Source organism: Solanum pennellii, chromosome 6 (genome assembly GCF_001406875.1).
Source record: "Solanum pennellii chromosome 6, SPENNV200".
NCBI classification, from domain to species: Eukaryota; Viridiplantae; Streptophyta; class Magnoliopsida; order Solanales; family Solanaceae; genus Solanum; species Solanum pennellii.
In genome coordinates this window covers 1661258-1678894 of record NC_028642.1, presented here as the reverse complement: position 1 = coordinate 1678894, position 17637 = coordinate 1661258, and the positions used below count along the sequence as shown (strand labels likewise).

The 17637-nt window shown below is 33.0% G+C and overlaps 3 protein-coding genes and 1 non-coding gene across 9 annotated transcripts; 2 read left to right on the top strand and 2 right to left on the bottom strand.

The window, feature by feature from the left end:
• Positions 1 to 9: 9 nt before the first annotated feature.
• On the bottom strand, positions 10 to 9957 carry LOC107021572 (chromatin-remodeling complex subunit ies6). 6 transcript variants are annotated; one of them, XR_003579035.1, is made up of 7 exons: positions 9674 to 9957; positions 6265 to 6332; positions 5946 to 6156; positions 5471 to 5761; positions 5314 to 5362; positions 5135 to 5234; positions 4605 to 4904 (listed from the first exon to the last, which is right to left on the bottom strand). XR_003579035.1 is itself a non-coding variant. In XM_015222259.2 (3 exons), exons 1-3 carry the CDS (start codon positions 9846 to 9848, stop codon positions 6025 to 6027), a joined length of 375 nt encoding a protein of 124 aa, XP_015077745.1. In that variant the 5' UTR covers positions 9849 to 9932; the 3' UTR covers positions 5816 to 6024. The 6 variants fall into 6 exon arrangements, 1 of the variants encoding a protein (XP_015077745.1); XR_003579037.1 differs by lacking the exon at positions 5135 to 5234 and having other exon boundaries at positions 5276 to 5362; XR_003579036.1 differs by lacking the exon at positions 5135 to 5234.
• LOC114077692 lies at positions 252 to 358 on the bottom strand. The gene has a single exon (XR_003579065.1). It is a non-coding gene; the product is annotated as a small nucleolar RNA snoR100 (small nucleolar RNA).
• Positions 2088 to 5274, top strand: LOC107021939 (GDSL esterase/lipase At1g29670-like). Its single transcript, XM_015222653.2, has 5 exons — positions 2088 to 2387; positions 2936 to 3060; positions 3343 to 3588; positions 4414 to 4642; positions 4779 to 5274. The coding sequence occupies exons 1-5, from the start codon at positions 2138 to 2140 to the stop codon at positions 5006 to 5008; spliced, it is 1080 nt and encodes a 359-aa protein (XP_015078139.2). The 5' UTR covers positions 2088 to 2137; the 3' UTR covers positions 5009 to 5274.
• A 4671-nt stretch (positions 9958 to 14628) lies between the features above and the next one.
• On the top strand, positions 14629 to 17237 carry LOC107023849 (40S ribosomal protein S26-3-like). Its single transcript, XM_015224668.2, has 5 exons — positions 14629 to 14742; positions 14857 to 14949; positions 16221 to 16305; positions 16389 to 16522; positions 16987 to 17237. The coding sequence occupies exons 1-5, from the start codon at positions 14740 to 14742 to the stop codon at positions 17053 to 17055; spliced, it is 384 nt and encodes a 127-aa protein (XP_015080154.1). The 5' UTR covers positions 14629 to 14739; the 3' UTR covers positions 17056 to 17237.
• Positions 17238 to 17637: the final 400 nt, after the last annotated feature.

Sequence of the window (17637 nt, the reverse complement as noted above, 5' to 3'; positions counted from 1 at the left end):
CAGAGCATCGGCTTAATTGCGTACAGATCCAATTAATCTTCGTTGAAAAATTACATCATATACATATAAAATTAAGGAAAAAAATGAGCATTGGCTTAATTGCGCACAGATCCAATTAATCTTCGTTGAAAAATTACAATCATATATATAAAATTAAGGGGAAAAAAATGAGCATCGGCTTAACTGCGCACAGATTCAATTAATCTTGGTTGAAAAATTACATTGTATATATAAAATTAAGGGGAAAAAATGAATGTGAGTCTAAACCAGGCCACCAAATCATGGAGAAATCAGAGGTAGCAGACATGTCGACTCTATTAATTCAATTTCTGTACATATAACCATGCTACCTTCATTCAAATTATCCAGAGCATCGGCTTAATTATGCACAGATTCAAAATAAATTAATAAAAATTATGAGTAAAATTAACAAAAGAAAATAAAATGAAAGCATTGAAGCTTGAAATTATTGCTCCGTAAGTTTCAAGAGAGGGAAGAGTTATATATATATATAGGGAGCTGCTAGGGTTTAAGATTTTATGGTATGGATTGATGAAAAGCCCAATATTAGTTGGATGGGCTTTTGTAATTTGGTGCTATTTGAAGCCCAGATCAATGTAACATTCTCATTATTATTTATGAAAAAAAAATTAATATATAACTAATAAGTGACATGTATAATTAAATCAAACGTCAATGAAAATGTGACACGTATACAAGTGACATATTTAAAAAAAGAATTAGGCCGAACTCATAAATAGATTCCTAAACTTGTTTGATTTTTCACCTCAGGTACCTCAACTACGTCATTCTCCTATTGAATCATTGAACCGCTCATAATTTATTCCTTTTAAACACTGTTGGTTGATTTTGATCAGCTTTTCTATTGTAAATGCCTTCAATTGTGTTCGTATTGTAATGATTTTGATTGAAGGAATGAATAAAACTCTATGGATCTCATCTGTTTTCTAATGTGTTCAAATGACTTCAAGTAAAATACAATTATTTTCAAACATTTTCATTATCAATTGGACTAATGAGTTTTGGAACAAAATATGTGTCCTCTATCAATACCCCTCACAAAATCTGATTCCACATCAGCCAACGATGTTTGTTTAAAAGGAACAAATTATGGGTGGTTCAATGATTCAATAGGAAAATAGCATAGTTGAAATACCCGAGGGAAAAAAACCAACAAGTTTAGAGACCTGTTTATGTATTTGACCAAAGAATTATGATAACAGTTTATTTTCTTACAAAAATTATTGTCACAAATTGGGGTGAGATGAAACTTACCCTTCATTTCTTCACAAGTAGGGGTGTAGAATTTTCTATGGACGTCCCTTAGGACCTTCGAAATGGAATCACTTCATCCCGCCTAGAAAAATAGTGCATTTTCAAATTCAAACGAGCTTTAAAGCACGCAAGACAAATTTTATCGAATTTTGTGTGATATAACCCATGAATTTTTTTGATCCGAAAATCCTGAAACAAACGGTCAAAATTTTTCATGGACGTCCAACAAGACCTTAGAAATGGAACCAGTTCATCCCGTCGAAAAAAATGATGTATTTTCAAGTTATAACGAACTCCCAAGTAGGCAAATACAGATTTACCAATTTTTATATGCTATATATCTCATGAATTTCTTTTATAAGAAAATTCCAAAATAAAATATTTGAAATTTTTCATAAACGTCCGTTAGGATCATTCACTAAAAAATATTTTAAATTATCTCATAAATTTTTGAATATTCACTAAAGAATCAAGACATAAATTGTTGAAAAGACATCTAAAGAAAAATTGCACTAAATGAATTGAGTGACTAATTAAACTTTTATTTCATTAGTGAAAGATACAATTTCTACCATCTAATCCATTTCTAATTTTTTTTTTCTGCCTCAATTTTAATTTTATTTTTTTCTAAAATAAAAGGCATCTCAATTTTTTCGCAAACACTATATTATTTGCTTTCTTGTAACTACTTTTATCCTTCATATGCTATCTCTACCTTTCTCTACCCGCAATTACTGGAATAACATTAATTACGCTTCAATCTCCTATAAAAGAATTTTAAAGAATATAATTATCACTACTGGATTTTTCATTTCATTTGTCTTCCTCTTTTCCTCAAATAATGTCTAATACTAAAATGATTACTTGTAATAATAACGTAACAATATTGATAATCGTGAACTTTATAACATTAGTTCATGGTGCATCAAAAGTACCTTGCTATTTTATTTTTGGTGATTCATTACTTGATAATGGGAATAATAACAACCTAAATACACAAGCAAAGGCTAATTATCCACCTTATGGCATCGATTTCCCCAATGGACCTACTGGACGATTCACAAATGGACGCAATATGGCTGATATTCTTGGTCCTTTTCTATTTTCGATATTTCGATTAATTTTGTTTTGATACTTGAAAGATCGATTAAAGAGAAAAGCTTTTTCATTCTATTGCTCGAATCAAAAATCTTTAATTGAAGAGAGAACGGGGTGTCATTTTTGTTTTACCTATAATAGATTTATATGTTGAATTTTTATTTTAAAAAATAGAAAAATACAATCTATTCATTCTTATCCATGACATTAAAAATATATGGTGTGTTATTTCTATTCTAATACATCTTATTTAATATAGTCAACCAAACTGTCGATAAAAATAATAATATTATTAACATAACTAATCTCAACATACGAATATACCTTACTTAATACTATTCTTCTATACCCTACAAAATAACTACTAACTTATTTGCAAAAAAAAACTACACTACATGTACCTTTGTATGTATGTGTGTGTTTTATATATGTAGTAAATGTCGTTTTCGTATGTTAAATTCTTTCTATATCGAATTTTTTAAATGAAAATCTTGATTTTTTATTATTAAATCTTTTTTTTTTTTTATAAAAAAATTCACAGGGCAACTATTAGAATTTGATAACTACATTCCACCTTTTGCAAGTGCAACTGGTAAGGAGATCTTGCAAGGTGTAAATTATGCCTCTGGTTCAGCAGGAATTCGTAACGAGACGGGAAGTCATCTCGTAAGTTTATATACAAAACACATGTCATGAATTTATTGAATTAAATATTATAAAAATTCGATGGCATATGTCCCCTATATGATCAAACTTTTCCCTAGTTAATCATTTACGTCTAACCTACTATCTAATGAATGATATTCGTTTACATGTGATAAAGACTGAAGTTCATATAAAAATAATTATATGACGAACATTTATCTTTATATATTTATACAAAGATTAGTATAGTAAAAACTATATATTACAAATCTAACATATAGAGTTTGATAAATTATTTTTCAGGGCAATCGAATATATTTGGATTTGCAACTTGAAAACCATCACAACACAATTTTAAGAATGGTGGATTTAGTGGGCAATAGAGCTGCAACCAATGCACACTTGAACACATGTTTGTACATTGTTGGAATAGGTAGCAATGACTACATCAACAACTACCTTGCACCCAAACATTACTCAACAAATAGTTTGTACACACCAAGTCAATATGCAACATTATTGGTACAACAATATGGTCAACAACTAAAGGTTTTCAACATTAACTTCTATCACTATTTCAATTTTCATTCTTAACTTGCAAATTTATTTAGAAAATTTTCAAAGATTATTATAGTGTTAAAAGGGTATGTGTAATGGAATAGATCTATTCTTTGTCAATAGTTAGGGTTAAGTATATCCTTCTCGTTACTAGTTGGGATCGAATTTGCCCCTAAACTATCCGAAATGGAATAGACTTATCTACCATTAATAGTTGTAGTCAAATTTGTTCCTGAACTATGCGAAATGGAATAGACTGACTTACTGTTAATAGTTGTTGTCAAGTTTGTCCCTGAACTATGCGAAGTAGAACAAATTTGTCCTATGTTAATAGTTGGGGTCAAATATGTCTATGTTGTAGCCTGTAGGTAAAGCTTGCCCTCAAACTATGTGAAATGAAATAAGTTTGGCCTTATTTTAAAGGTGAAAGCTTAGCACCTAGTGATGTCACCTATCACAAAATTAAGGATTAATTTTTAATACGGAATATTAATTTGAGTCCTTTCACATAGTTCAAGAACAATTTGTTATCTATTTCAAGGGCAAATTTGGACTTTTCACATACTTCATTTCGCATAGTTTAGAGACAAATACTAAACAAACTACTTCTACATGTTTATGAACTTTTGCTTTTGAATTATAGCACAATCTTGATTTCCTATGTGTTGAATGATTAATTAGCATCGCCTATATACTATTTCCATGTAGGAATAAAGTTTGTGTACATTTTATCATGTTCAGATCCAACTTGTGAGATTACACTGCATATATTATTGTTGTCGTCTTAATACGACTATAAATTTGGTTTGATGCTAGACTTTATATGAAGATGGAGCAAGGAAAATAGCCCTATTTGGATTGCCCCAAATAGGTTGCATTCCTCAAGAGTTACAAAAACACAATACAAGAAAGTGTGTGGATTCAACAAATGAGGCAATTCAACTATTCAATGAGAAGCTCAAGTCTCTTGTAACTGATCTGAATACCAACTTCCCACAAGCAAAATTCACCTATATAAATATGTATAGCATTTCATCACTTATGAGTACGTACATCAATCTAAAGTTTTATTTTTCTCCATTGTATAGAAAATCTCGGAACCTACAATGTTGTTATAGAGACGTTTGACTATATAAAGAACTACTCTTTAATCTATAAATTCAATTTTATTTGTTTTGCAGGTACTCTTAGTTTCTTGAATTATCCATGCTGCAAAGTTTCGACTACAACGGCTGAAGGACAATGTGTTTCTGGACAAGCTCCATGCCACCTTAGGGCAGCACATGTGTTTTGGGATAATTTTCATCCTACAGAGAATGGAAATATAATTGCTGTTATGAGAGCATACAATGCTTTTCTACCTTCAGATAGTTATCCTATGGATATTAGTCATTTGATTGAGAGTGGATAGTAGCCAATCTGAAGTTTACTGTTAGTACAAATAGATTTATGGTTTAGTTCTAGTTGTCTAATGGAAATAGCTAGCCTCTCTAGTTTCTACATTCACAAGATAGAGGTAAGGTTGTGTATACATCACCTCTCGTGGAATAGAACTGCACTGAGTATGTTGTTGTTTTTTAGATTTTTTTGAAGGTTGTAATGATCTGTATGTAAACGAGTTGTTCTCCCATTTTGAGCTACAAATAATGGAATATGTAAATGAGTTGTTGATGACTACCTAAACTTTCACTGTATTGGTGAGGGTTCGTTTCTCACCTTGTAATCTCCTCTCCTCATTTCCCATCACTGTGAGATTATGGAAGAGCTGCTAAGAAATAAGTTCCTCTAGTTATTCATGGCTTTCGTAGTGTAAGAAGAAAGCACAGAAGAGAAAATACCCCGATATATTCATTTGCACCGAAAAAAAGCTAACCTGAATCGGAAGTCACAGAGCTCTCTTCTCTTTTAAGAGCAGCAGCCACCACTCAAGCCCGTACGTGTTTATAATTCGGGAGAGCAGAGATAGGACAAGGTGGTGAATGACAAAAAGGGATGGCTCATCACATTATTTTGAGCGATGCAAGTTGTTGGCTAGGAGGACTGGTAAAAGAATGAAACTTCCATGGCCATGGTTAACAAACCAATTGACGAAGAACAATCTTTCCCAACATTATCAGACCTCCCTAGCTCAGTAACAACGAGAATTAAGGGGAGGTTCCCAGCCCTGGAGAGATGACAGAAGAAAACTCATCGGAATGCATGATTAGCTAAGCACAGATTAGATAAGCAGATGAATTTCCAGAGACCAAAGAGCCAATTGAGTATAAATGCCCGTAGCAATTTTACGACATCTAACAAAACTAGGCTAGATTGATTCTCTTAGTACAAGTCAAAGTACAGTTATGCACCTGAGCATTCAGAAACGACAACTTCAAACGTCCACTACTTTCCACATTAATTTACAACTATCTATTCTGCGTTCTGCACCTATCTCAAAACAACAGCTGCGTTTCTGAGAGCCAAGTACCTCTGAACATGGTCATTAGGGAGCGACCTTATTGTCTTAAAAACCTCAGTATTAGCATAACGGAGTTTAGTTCTTGGGTCAAAATATGGTGCCTGCATGTCAAACATAAGAGACATTGGTGGGAATGCACAATAAAAAATCAGAAAGCAAGCAGAAACTATAACCATATAATCATAGAAGACATTCAGTTGAGAAGGTACCTCGAATCCTGTTATGTCACATATCTTTTTGCCAGGATGCATAGAAGGTGGCGTTTCAATGTTAACATCTGTGGAGAAAGAAACAAAGTCAAAACCTCGAAATATTCATCAAGCTACGAATTATAGAAAGGAAGCCATGCAAAATAATGCCTCTAGACTGGGAAACAAATACTCTGTTGGTCCTGAAAACATAATTTGAACAAACAAGTTGTCCAGTGATTGATGATAAAAGTGCAGCATATAAACAAGAAGGATATCATTTCCCCATCTACAATTCAATTCGAAATATAATGGTCTGCAATCACCTTCTAGCTAATAGTCAAATGTCTGGGGGTTCGGAGACTGTTAGCAAATGTTCTGTGATGTTGCTGGAAAATGCAGCAATTTTCAAGGCAGTTATCATCAGGCTTGACAACAATAGCGCAATGCCGAAAATGAATCTAGATTACACAACCTAATGAATAATAGAACTTAGCAAACACATAATGCTATCCCAACCATTAGCAACCACAAAATTATGGGAGCACTTAAAAGTAAAAGCAATATCTGATCTGCCTGTAAGAGTTCTTCAAGCAAATTCGGTTAGAGCTATTACTACATGGGCAGGCCGTCAGGGGAACATGGTTGCAATGGGAAATAAAAACTGATGACATGATTTGCAGCTCAATGTGTCCTAGGAAAGAAAATAAACCAACGCTCCGAATTGAACTGAAAGGTTTTCAACTCCTAGGTCTCACAAAAGTTGAAGTGTATTGAGTCAAGGAAATGACACAATTATTTTATTTTTTGTGAAAAGTAGTATCAATCATGGGTTTAGTAATTTGATTGTCAAGATCTAAAAAGTACAAAATTGAACTCAGTTTTTATCAAATTATGCAACAAGAATTCAATAAATTGTTTCGGCATTTCAGTATGGATATTAGATGTTATAATCAAAAGCAGTTTTACCTACATCTACTTTTTGTCAATATGCTCATTGGGTATGTTAAACCAAATTTCCAACCAAGTCAGTAGATCAAACTCAGTAGCAAACCAAAACCACTCGACAAAGGTTTGGCTACCCATCAATTTCTCTTTAAGGCAAAGAGAAATATTTGCATACGAACAAAATTATTAAGATCAGCAACTGAAGTAAACTGAATAAATATATCTACATTGTATCTTCTCATATAAAAAAACACACCTATATTGCCGAAACCCAGAACGCGGCTCTTCTTCATTACAGGCAAACAAATTGAAGTGCATGATTTAAGATCAAAGTACTATGTATCTTAATCTGCTTATGCCACTGATCTCAAATGCCCACAGAAAATTAAAAACAATAAAGGTTGATGACAGGAACTGAAAATGTAGCAATGCTATAGTTTTTTTTGAAATTAAATATTTTTTCTGAAACTATGTAGCAATGCTATAGCTATGCTAAACATAACATGTTTGTGTGAGTTCATCTGCAAATTTCCTTCTCCATCGACCACAATCGATCATCAATGGAGAAAGTGTAGATTATATTTCTTAATACTGAGAGAAAATGGGCATGAGTGTAGTTCAATCTTGAGGAATGTACGTTTGTAGTGAGTAGGACAATCACTCATTTCTTTTGTATTCGGAGCGACAACCTATCTAATGGATAGGACAGAGGTCTTCTATACCTTTGGTAATTGTATAGCTTCAAATCCTATTGGACACAATCTATTTCCATATATATCTTTTTTCAGATTTCGATAGCAAGAAAGAGGAACAGCATTCGCAGTCCGAAAGAGAGGAAGGAGGTCCTCCTCCAGGAAATAAGGAAATTAATTCTATTGAGAGAGTAGCAAAAGAACTCTACTAGCCTAGAGAAGGCCTAGAGCCATAGAAAAAACACCTATGTCTGTACCAGTCCCGGAAGAGCGAAAAGTGGGTCAGATTTATGCCAACGGCAGCAAGAGTAAGTCATAAAGCTTGTATTGCTCTACCACGACCCTGTTTCACGGTTTAGGCAGCTCCCATTTCGCCCACCACTATAAAAAAAAACGAGAAAATGATCCCATAATGTATAGGGTTGACTAGTTTGGTCACCACATATTTTTCCATCTCCCAAGCCTCATTGTCATTAAAAAACAAACCTTTCTACTGTTCACCTAAAAAAAACAGCCTACACCAGCGATCTCATACGATCACCATCTCTGCCGCAAGACAACACCATTCACCACCAGCATCAGGGATTCATTTTATTTCATCTCATAGACCAGAGAACTCTCATATATATGCACCAACATTCACGTATAAACCTCATTCTACCTACCTCTCCATTTCACTTAATGTGCTGCCTATCATGGCTTTAAAGCCAAAAAAGGAAGAATAACAGTTGAAAGAGGAAAGGGAAAAAGAATTCTGCAGCCTCAGCCGGGAAACAATCAACGGAGATATAATATGTAGTTGAACTTTCCTTTCCTTTTTTCTTGTTTCTGCTTCTCCTAGAAGAGATCCCCATTTGCCCAAATGTGGGTGTGATGTTCTGTGTTCATAGTATCCCAAAAGAACAGCATTTACTGGTAAAGCTTGCAGGAAATGCAATCAAGTAAATCTTATTCTCTTGCCTAGCCATGTGTCAAGCAAGATTTATATGGAGGACAAGCTGCAAAAAGTGAGACTAACATGGTTCATGCATGTGAAGAGGAGATGCATGGACACCCCAGTGCAAGGTGTGAGAGGCTGGTTATGGATGGTTTCAGGATAGGTAGTTGTAGGCTGAAGAAGTATTGGGAGAGGTTATGAGAGAGGCAATTAAACACGACGCAACTTCAGCTTATCGAGGATAGGACCATATATAGGAGGTTATGGAGGATACAAATTAGGGATAGAGGGTGAGATAGAAAGTTGAGTGTTGTCTTAATCATCCTTCCATTCTAGTAGACAGTAGTCATATATTACACCTGTAGTTTCTTGTTATCTCATTTCTGTTACTATTTAACATTATTTGCACTTCGATTATCGTATTATTTTGTCTTGATTACTTCATTCCCGTTGTTTTCTTTTTTCAAACTGCTTCATAATGCTTTTATATGAGCTGGGGATCTATCAACAAAACTCTCGACCTCCAAAAGCAGGGTTAAGGTCTGCATATACACTAGCCTCCCTAGACCCCACTTGTGGGATTACCACAGCTATGTTGTTGTTGTTGGGTTGTTCTAAGCTTTTGTGTTTATTAGCCACCAGAGATAAACTTGAAACACATCTCCATTAAATTTAAACATGGTTTTGACTCTATAATGGAGTCCTTAATGGACTAGCAAACTCAATCGACGGGTGTTTTCATTGAGAAGCGGAGAGTGGAGCTCATGAATACATTATGGATCATTTCAGTTAAAGAATTATACATTAAAAGAAAAAATGTTGTAAAAAGCTAAATTGGAAGATGGAAACTCACAAGTAGGTAGATGAGGAGGATAATTTTCGTAATTTTCTGCTTGTATAATCTGCTTGAGATGTTTCCAGTGCCGTCCTCTAGCTTGTCCTTTAGGGTACTTGTCGTACATCTGAATCTTCTTAAATTTCATGTGAGTTGGAAGTACTAGTTCTGCTTCTAACACTTCTCGCTCCATTAATTCAGCTCCGACCGCCGATTGATGACGGCTATTTACGGTGGTGAAGTTCCTGCCGATGATTCTCCGACGGGGAAATAAAGGGGTACCAGAAGACAAGGGGAATTAAAGCGGGTTTTACTTATTGGGCTGGATCTTAACCCGTAATGATGTCTATGGGCTTATCATCTTTTCTTTTTTCCCGTTTGTCTCTTACGATGAGTGGTGGCAAATGGGCGGGTTGAATCAAATGTGTGCGAGTTAAAAATGGGTAATAATTCAATTTGATCATATTTGATATGGTTAAAAATTAATGGAAAATTATATATAATGGAAAATTATTAATTTCAATTAAATGTTAGAACTACAGTTTGATTTAATTGTAACTTGTAGCAAACATGTGTCAGTCGCCTCTTTCCCTTAAACTCTCGCTCGCCACTCTCCCACTCGCCTCTCTCTCTTTATACAAATAAAAATGTACAGATTGCGTTTCTGTATGTATAAAGCGTGAGAAATTATATATACACGTGTAAATACATATCTTTGTCCTATACACTTATGATTATACAATATAAATATTTCATAGCCCAATTTTCTATTGTCTTTCTCTCTTTATCGCTTTTTACAAACACAAATTATACAAAACAATATATAATTTATGTTTGTATATAGCGAAAGAGAGAACGATATTTGATATACAAACGCTTTATTTCGATTCAACTGTATACAAATTCAAATTTTATACAAATATACAAACACATAAAAATGAATTGAGAGGTTGTCAACGATTTATACAAACGAGAAACTGCGTCAATTTATACGATTGGCCTACCAGTGAAATTATACAAATTTGAAAAGAAGTCTGCGAACTATACAATTGTTTCTTTTGTATATATATATAGCTAAATAGCATAACAAAGTTTGCTATGGAGTTCAATTATGCAAAGGCCTAAGTCATCTGCAGCCACTCAAAGTTGTCTGCATAATTCATTTAGACACCTCTACTAATCCTTGTGCCAATTGAACACTTTATTTGTTCAAAAGTTATTCCTATTAGACACAAAATGCTGACATGGCAAAAAACGTGTAATTCACTTTCCTTGAGCGCGTTAATTTATTAAAAATAATATTTTTTCCTTTTTTTTTCTTAATTTATATCCCTAAGTTAATTTAAAAAAATTAATTAACAAAAAAAAGAAGGACAGTTCTTCTTCTTCCCTATTTCTATCAACCCCACCCCACCCTCACCCCCACNAAAAATTCGAACATTGGAGTTAAAAATTGATCGATATTCGTCCATCTCTATTTCGATCACTCTGATTGAACAAACATCGCCACTCATTAATTTATTAAAGATGATATTAAAAAATTCAACATACTTTCAATTTTTTTTGGTCATGAATCTTAAAAATAATTTATTGACGTTTCTTTATTTTCACAGAAATCTTAAAACGAATGGAGAATAACAGATGATAGGAGAAAAAATTTGAACGGGAGATTTTTATTTTTGTTATCTCCATTATCAATGGTGAAATTGATGGTGGCTGCTGGGGTTCACAGGGTAGAGGAAGAAGAAAGGTCAAAGGGTTAGGTGGGGGTGGGGGAGATTTTCTTTTTAAATATTTTTTAAATTGAAAAATTATATTTTATTGCTAGACTGGGTCCATGTGCCAAGTGTCATAATTTTATTTGTCATTGTTTTAAGATAATGCGCGTGAATTACACGCAAAATATTTTTAAAAAAAGTTTTCGTTTTATGTTCAATAGATACATATTCTTTAATATTAAAGTGTCTAATAGGTAATAGTCTTAGTTGAGGTGTCTAAGTGAATTATACGAACAACTTTAAGGGGCTATCGATGACTTAAGCCATTATGCAAACTATAGCTATAACATACAAATATATTTTTTGTGTTTGCTATATATAAAAGTTGCTCAAAATTGATTGGATGGTAAATAGGTTTGAGTAAATATTAGTTTATTCATATTTTCATGAATAAATAGTACTTTACTTAAGAATTTAATACGGAAAATATATCTTAAATCTTTCTTTAGATGAAAAATGTTGAGCATGCTTTATTTAGTTTTCTTTTTTAATTTTATTATCTTACTTTTTTCTATTTTTTTATTTCATTCTAAAATTAGGTTTTGTCCATTTGAAATGAAGTGGACCTTTGGTCATGTTTTAACAAAAAAAAAAAAGAGTTTATTGTATCATAATTTTTTTTTTAAAAAAAACCTATAACTTTTTCATATAAAATAAATTCATGTGATAACAATATGAAATATTTTAAATTTCATAGTAAATGAATATTTACATTTTGGGACTAAAACATGCTTAATGCACTTTAAGAAATGTCAATACTATTACACAATTTGCTTATTTTACACTATTATTTATTATTCAATATAAAATTGAATAAAATAAAAAACATAATTATAATTAGCAAAAGAAATGTACATTTGGCTAATTCATATTTTACCCTTTACTCGTATTTTACCCATATTTTTAAGGGTCAAATATGAATATCAATCATATTTTACCCATGTGAAAAATCACTCACCCAACCCGTTAAAATATGGGCGAGTTGAGCGGATCACCAAAATATGACCTCATTTTGCTGGCACTACTTACAATTAAACGATCATTATCTTACTTATAATTAGTGTAAGTGATTGTAGTCAAATATAATAATTCAAATAAATTGGAACTGAATTTCGAGTGAAATACTATGAGAAAAATGTTTGTGATGGTTGGTTTACTTTAGGTTTTATTAGATCTTATTCCATAAAAAATTTAGGGAAAATGCACAAGTACTCCCTCAACTTATGCCCGAAATTCCATAGACACATTTATACTATATTAAGGTCCTATTACCCTCTGAACTTATTTTATAAGTAATTTTCTACTTCTTTTCGGCCTATGTGGCACTAGCTTGAAAAAAAAGTCAACCAGCGTTGATCCACAAGATAATGCCACGTAGGCCAAAAAGGGGTAAAAAAAATATTAATAAAACAAGTTCAGGGGGTAATAGGACCTTAGTATAGTATAAGTGTGTTTGTAAGATTTCAAAAATAGGTTGAGGGGGTACTTGTGCATTATCCCAAAAATTTATAATAGATTGAGATTATATTTAATGCAATATTAACGTAATATTTAAATGTTGTTTTTCTAATGGATATAAAGACTATAGTGATTTTCCCGTCTCATAATTAGTGATACTCGAATATTTGCAATGATACATGCATAATTTGATTTTTCATATTTCTTTCATGTACATTTATTTACTTTAACATGTTCTTGAACGTCTAGCTTTCATTTCAAATCCCTTCCAAGCCTTCAAAATATTGACTTGACACAAAATATTTGACCTTCATATCTTGGCGTATATGGATCAATATGGGAGATCATAATCTAATTTTACTTTCAATTTTGAATTCGATATCAAAATAACTAACGATAAAGAAACTTATGCGATAAACATTATTCACTTTCTAACACAATGGTGGAGCATCTCTTATATTCCTTAAATTTTCTACAAATTTTAACCATTATATAAAAAGGAGATATAATATATTTAATCGTGTTTCATAGTTATAGTTTGCGTATTTACTAGTTGTAAATACAATTTATGCTGCTTCGTGTGTATAATTAACAGTGAGTTTGTATAATTTGCAGATACGTTGTATAATTGAGCTATTTTTGTATAAACTCAAAACAACGAAGTTATACAAACATTAACATCAAAACATTAAACAATTATACAGATTATATTATACAAAATTACATAATACAAAAGTCTATAACTATACAATTTCTGAATTATACAAACGTGCAAATCATTCATACTCGAAACCCCAACCCACACGATTATCATTGTATGTTGGTCACAAGTTGTAATTAACTTAAACTATAACTATGATAACTTATTAGGTAGTACGTGTTTGCTTAACCATGTAATTTTTTCTATAAAAAATAAAGGGAAAATTGTATATAATAGTAGACTGTTAATTCAAATCAAATGGTATAATCACACCTTGATTTAATTGTAACCCATAGCAAATAGTTGTAATTGCCTCTCTCCCTGAATTTCTCTCTCTCCACTCTCCGATCTCCCTCAACAATCTCCCCCTCGCCTCTCTCACTTTATATAAATACAAATATATAAAATGCGTTTGTGTTTGTATAAAGCGAGAGAAAACTGTATATATACATATCTTTTCGTTCGCCTCTCTCCCAGAGAGTCTAACTCGCCGCTCTTCCTGATCTCGCTCGCGACTCTCACTCGTCTATCTCACTTTTATACAGTATAAATTGCGTTTGTGTTTGTATAAAGAGAGAGAAAATTGTACATACAAATACAAATACATATATTTTCCGTCCTATACACTTATAATTATACAAATGCAAATCTTCGCTGACCTAGTTTTCTTTTGTCTTTCACTTTTTCTCGCTTTATGCATACACAAATTATACAATTGATTCATATATGTATACCGAAATATACATATTAATAGCCACATTCATATATGTATACCGAAATATACATATTAACAATCATCATATATGTATACTGAAACATATATATTAAGAGTCGTAGCAAACAAAGTTTGCTATGAAGCACAATTATACAAACTATAACTATAACATACAAATATGATTTTTATGTTTATTAAACGTAAAATTTACTCAAAAATACATAAATCTATTTTTTCTACTATGGCCACTTTAACCCGTAGCTGGAGATAAGCCCAATGGGCCACTTCATATTGGGCTTTCAACAAAGCCCTATGTAAACATCTCTCCTTATTAGCATTACCCCTTCACTCTTCACTGGAAAAAACCCTAAACTTCTGAATACAGAGAGAGCCGCAGAGTTTGCGCAGGAAGAAGCTCTCATCCAGAGCGAAAATGGTGAGAGGAAAAAGAATATTCACTTTCCTTCTTCTCCGTTTTCAGTTTTCTCTAAGCAATTCACTGATTGTAATCTCTTAACTCTTTCTTTATTTTTTGTTTTGATTTTTGCAGACTTTCAAGCGAAGGAACGGAGGTCGTAACAAGCATGGACGTGGTCATGTCAAGTTCATCCGCTGCTCTAACTGCGGCAAATGCTGCCCTAAGGTCCTTTCTCTATTGATTTTATTTAATATATATGAAAACAACTAATCGGATCCAGTATTTTATGATAATGTTTAGCGGCCTAGTGAATAATCAGTTCATGTATGAGTGTTATGTGTTTATATGTGCAGATTATTTTAACGCAAGTGTATATTTTAACAGTGAAATTATATGATTATAGTTTTGAGTAGAAGATAGTAGTGTTCATGTTGTCCATTGTGAATATAGATCCGTTCATATGTGAATGCAAATTAAAAAGATGAGTAAATGCATGATGTGTTTTTTTGTTGAAACATTTTCTATATATGTATTATTTTATGTGAATAAACTGAATTGGATCCTGGAGTTTAAGTTTGTGGTAGATGACAATCAATAATGTATTTGTGTTTTGTGTAAATATGTGAAGATTTTGTTATGTGAGTGTATAATTTATCTTTGAAATTATATGATTATAATTTTGAGTAGAATATGGTGCTTGGTCCAATGAGAATATAGATCATTTCACACGTGAATTCTTATTAGAAAGAAATTAACATTTGCTCAATGAGTTTATTGTAGACGGTTATAATTTTCTTTAGTTTGGTGTCCTTTTATGGAGGAGGGTATGGCTAAGGTTGCACTCACACCACCCTCCATACACTCCACTTATGGGTTTACATGGGGTATTTTGTTGTTGCCTCCTATATGGAGGCAAGGTGTTCTAGATTTGAGTACTTTTGGTGCTCTGTTTGATAGTGTTTCTTAAATAAAAATTTCCTCCAAGTGATGATTAGGATGCGCTATTGGGCATTGTATTTTGTAGTTGTAGCTGAAATGGAATAAGAGATAGTCATGCAAATGGATGTTTTAATTTTTCAGGAAGCGAAGTGTGGTTTAGATTTAAAAATGCAGACTAGGGATCAAATTAAGCATTAAGGGGTCCTCTGGCTCAAGTGGAGGATATCCCGAGATCATTTTTGTGTGATTAAAACCAGGTCTCTAATATGGATAACTTAATCAATTCCGAAATGTATACCGGGATAACCCACAGTACAAGAAAGTTAGATCTTTTCCTGCTAATTTTCACATATGTTTCATGCTATCATCAGTTTAATGCCGGATGCTACATTTTCTACTGTTAAAACCAATTTTATGGGGGTATCCTTCAAATGACTATTGTAGAAGCTCCTTATACCCCTTTGTTTTGCATTTGATCTCTTAGTATTAATAATACAAGACCATTTCTGCTATTATTTTCAAATTAGCTGATGTTATTAGATCTATCTGGGTTTCAGGACAAAGCTATCAAGAGATTCCTTGTGAGGAACATTGTTGAACAAGCTGCTGTACGTGATGTTCAGGAAGCTTGTGCTTTTGAATGTGAGATTCTTAAATCATTTTCAAAGCCTATGTATTGCACAATAGTTACCTAGAATTAACATTACTTTGTCCTCTTTATGCAGTGTACACTCTTCCTAAGCTATATTTGAAGATGCAGTACTGTGTTTCATGTGCAATTCACTCCAAGGTGGTTAGAGTCCGCTCTCGTACTGATAGGAGAGTTCGTGAGCCTCCACAGCGTTTCAGGCGCCCAAGGGTATTCCATCGTCCATATTATCTTCTTAGCTTTGAGATAAAGTTCCCTTGATATGTGAATTTTGGAATGGTATTGAACTGTGTATGAAATGGACCTTGACTATACATGGTGGTACCCATTCTGACATTTGGTTGATCTCATAGCTCACTTTGTTATACCACCTACATATAGAAAATGTACGTTGCTCAAACTCTCCAAAATGTTTTTGCACCTGTTGTGGTATTCTTTCAAATGCACTGCTGTTGGAGGATTTGCACACACATGGTGGCATATTTGAATAGTTTGAGCAACATAGTACCAAGAAGGATATCAACACAGTTTTTGTCACACAGACTCGCTCAAATATTGGCTATCTGTTCTATTTGCTATTTGTATAGAATAATAATGAGGTTTCTTCATGAACTTTGCCATTCTATAATATTCTTTTGCTCACTTGGATTTTGTTTTTTCTGTGGTTACTCCAGGATGATCTCCCAAAGACAGGACAAGCTCCACGCCCCGCTGGAGGACCCCCTGCTGCTCCACGCACTTAAATTATTAGGATTCAGGTTTTGGTTAATCTGATAGTTATGGCGTGTTTTACATGTGGTTTTGACAGTGTACTGTTTTCATTTAGATAATGGGACATATTACCATGTTATGGAATTAAATTTTGAATGGAAACCAGATATTCAAGTTTTCTGAATGGACGGCTTTTAATTTGTGTTTCTGATAACTTGCCAACTTCTGGCTGAATGGTGTTATTAGTTATTTCATTTTTCTGTTTGACATTGATGGATAGGATAATTCTTCCTTGTATTTTGGCATGTCAGCAGTTGGAACTTGTCTTCCTTTTAAGTATACAAGGATTATTGTATAGACACATGAACCAAATAGATGATCAATATTTAGTAGCAATAATCTGTGCGAGCATTGAATAATCATGTCACGATGGAAGTTAAACCTTTAAAGTGTTCTATATGTTACCCTATTTGACAATATTAGAGTTCTGTGACTTTGTATATTCTTTCTCTGCCTGCTCTCTGTCACTTGTGCTCATCTGGTAAAGCTGGATTTCTGATGGTGTGTTCACAGTGGTTATCTTGTAAGAGTAGTCAATCGACAGAAATGACAAT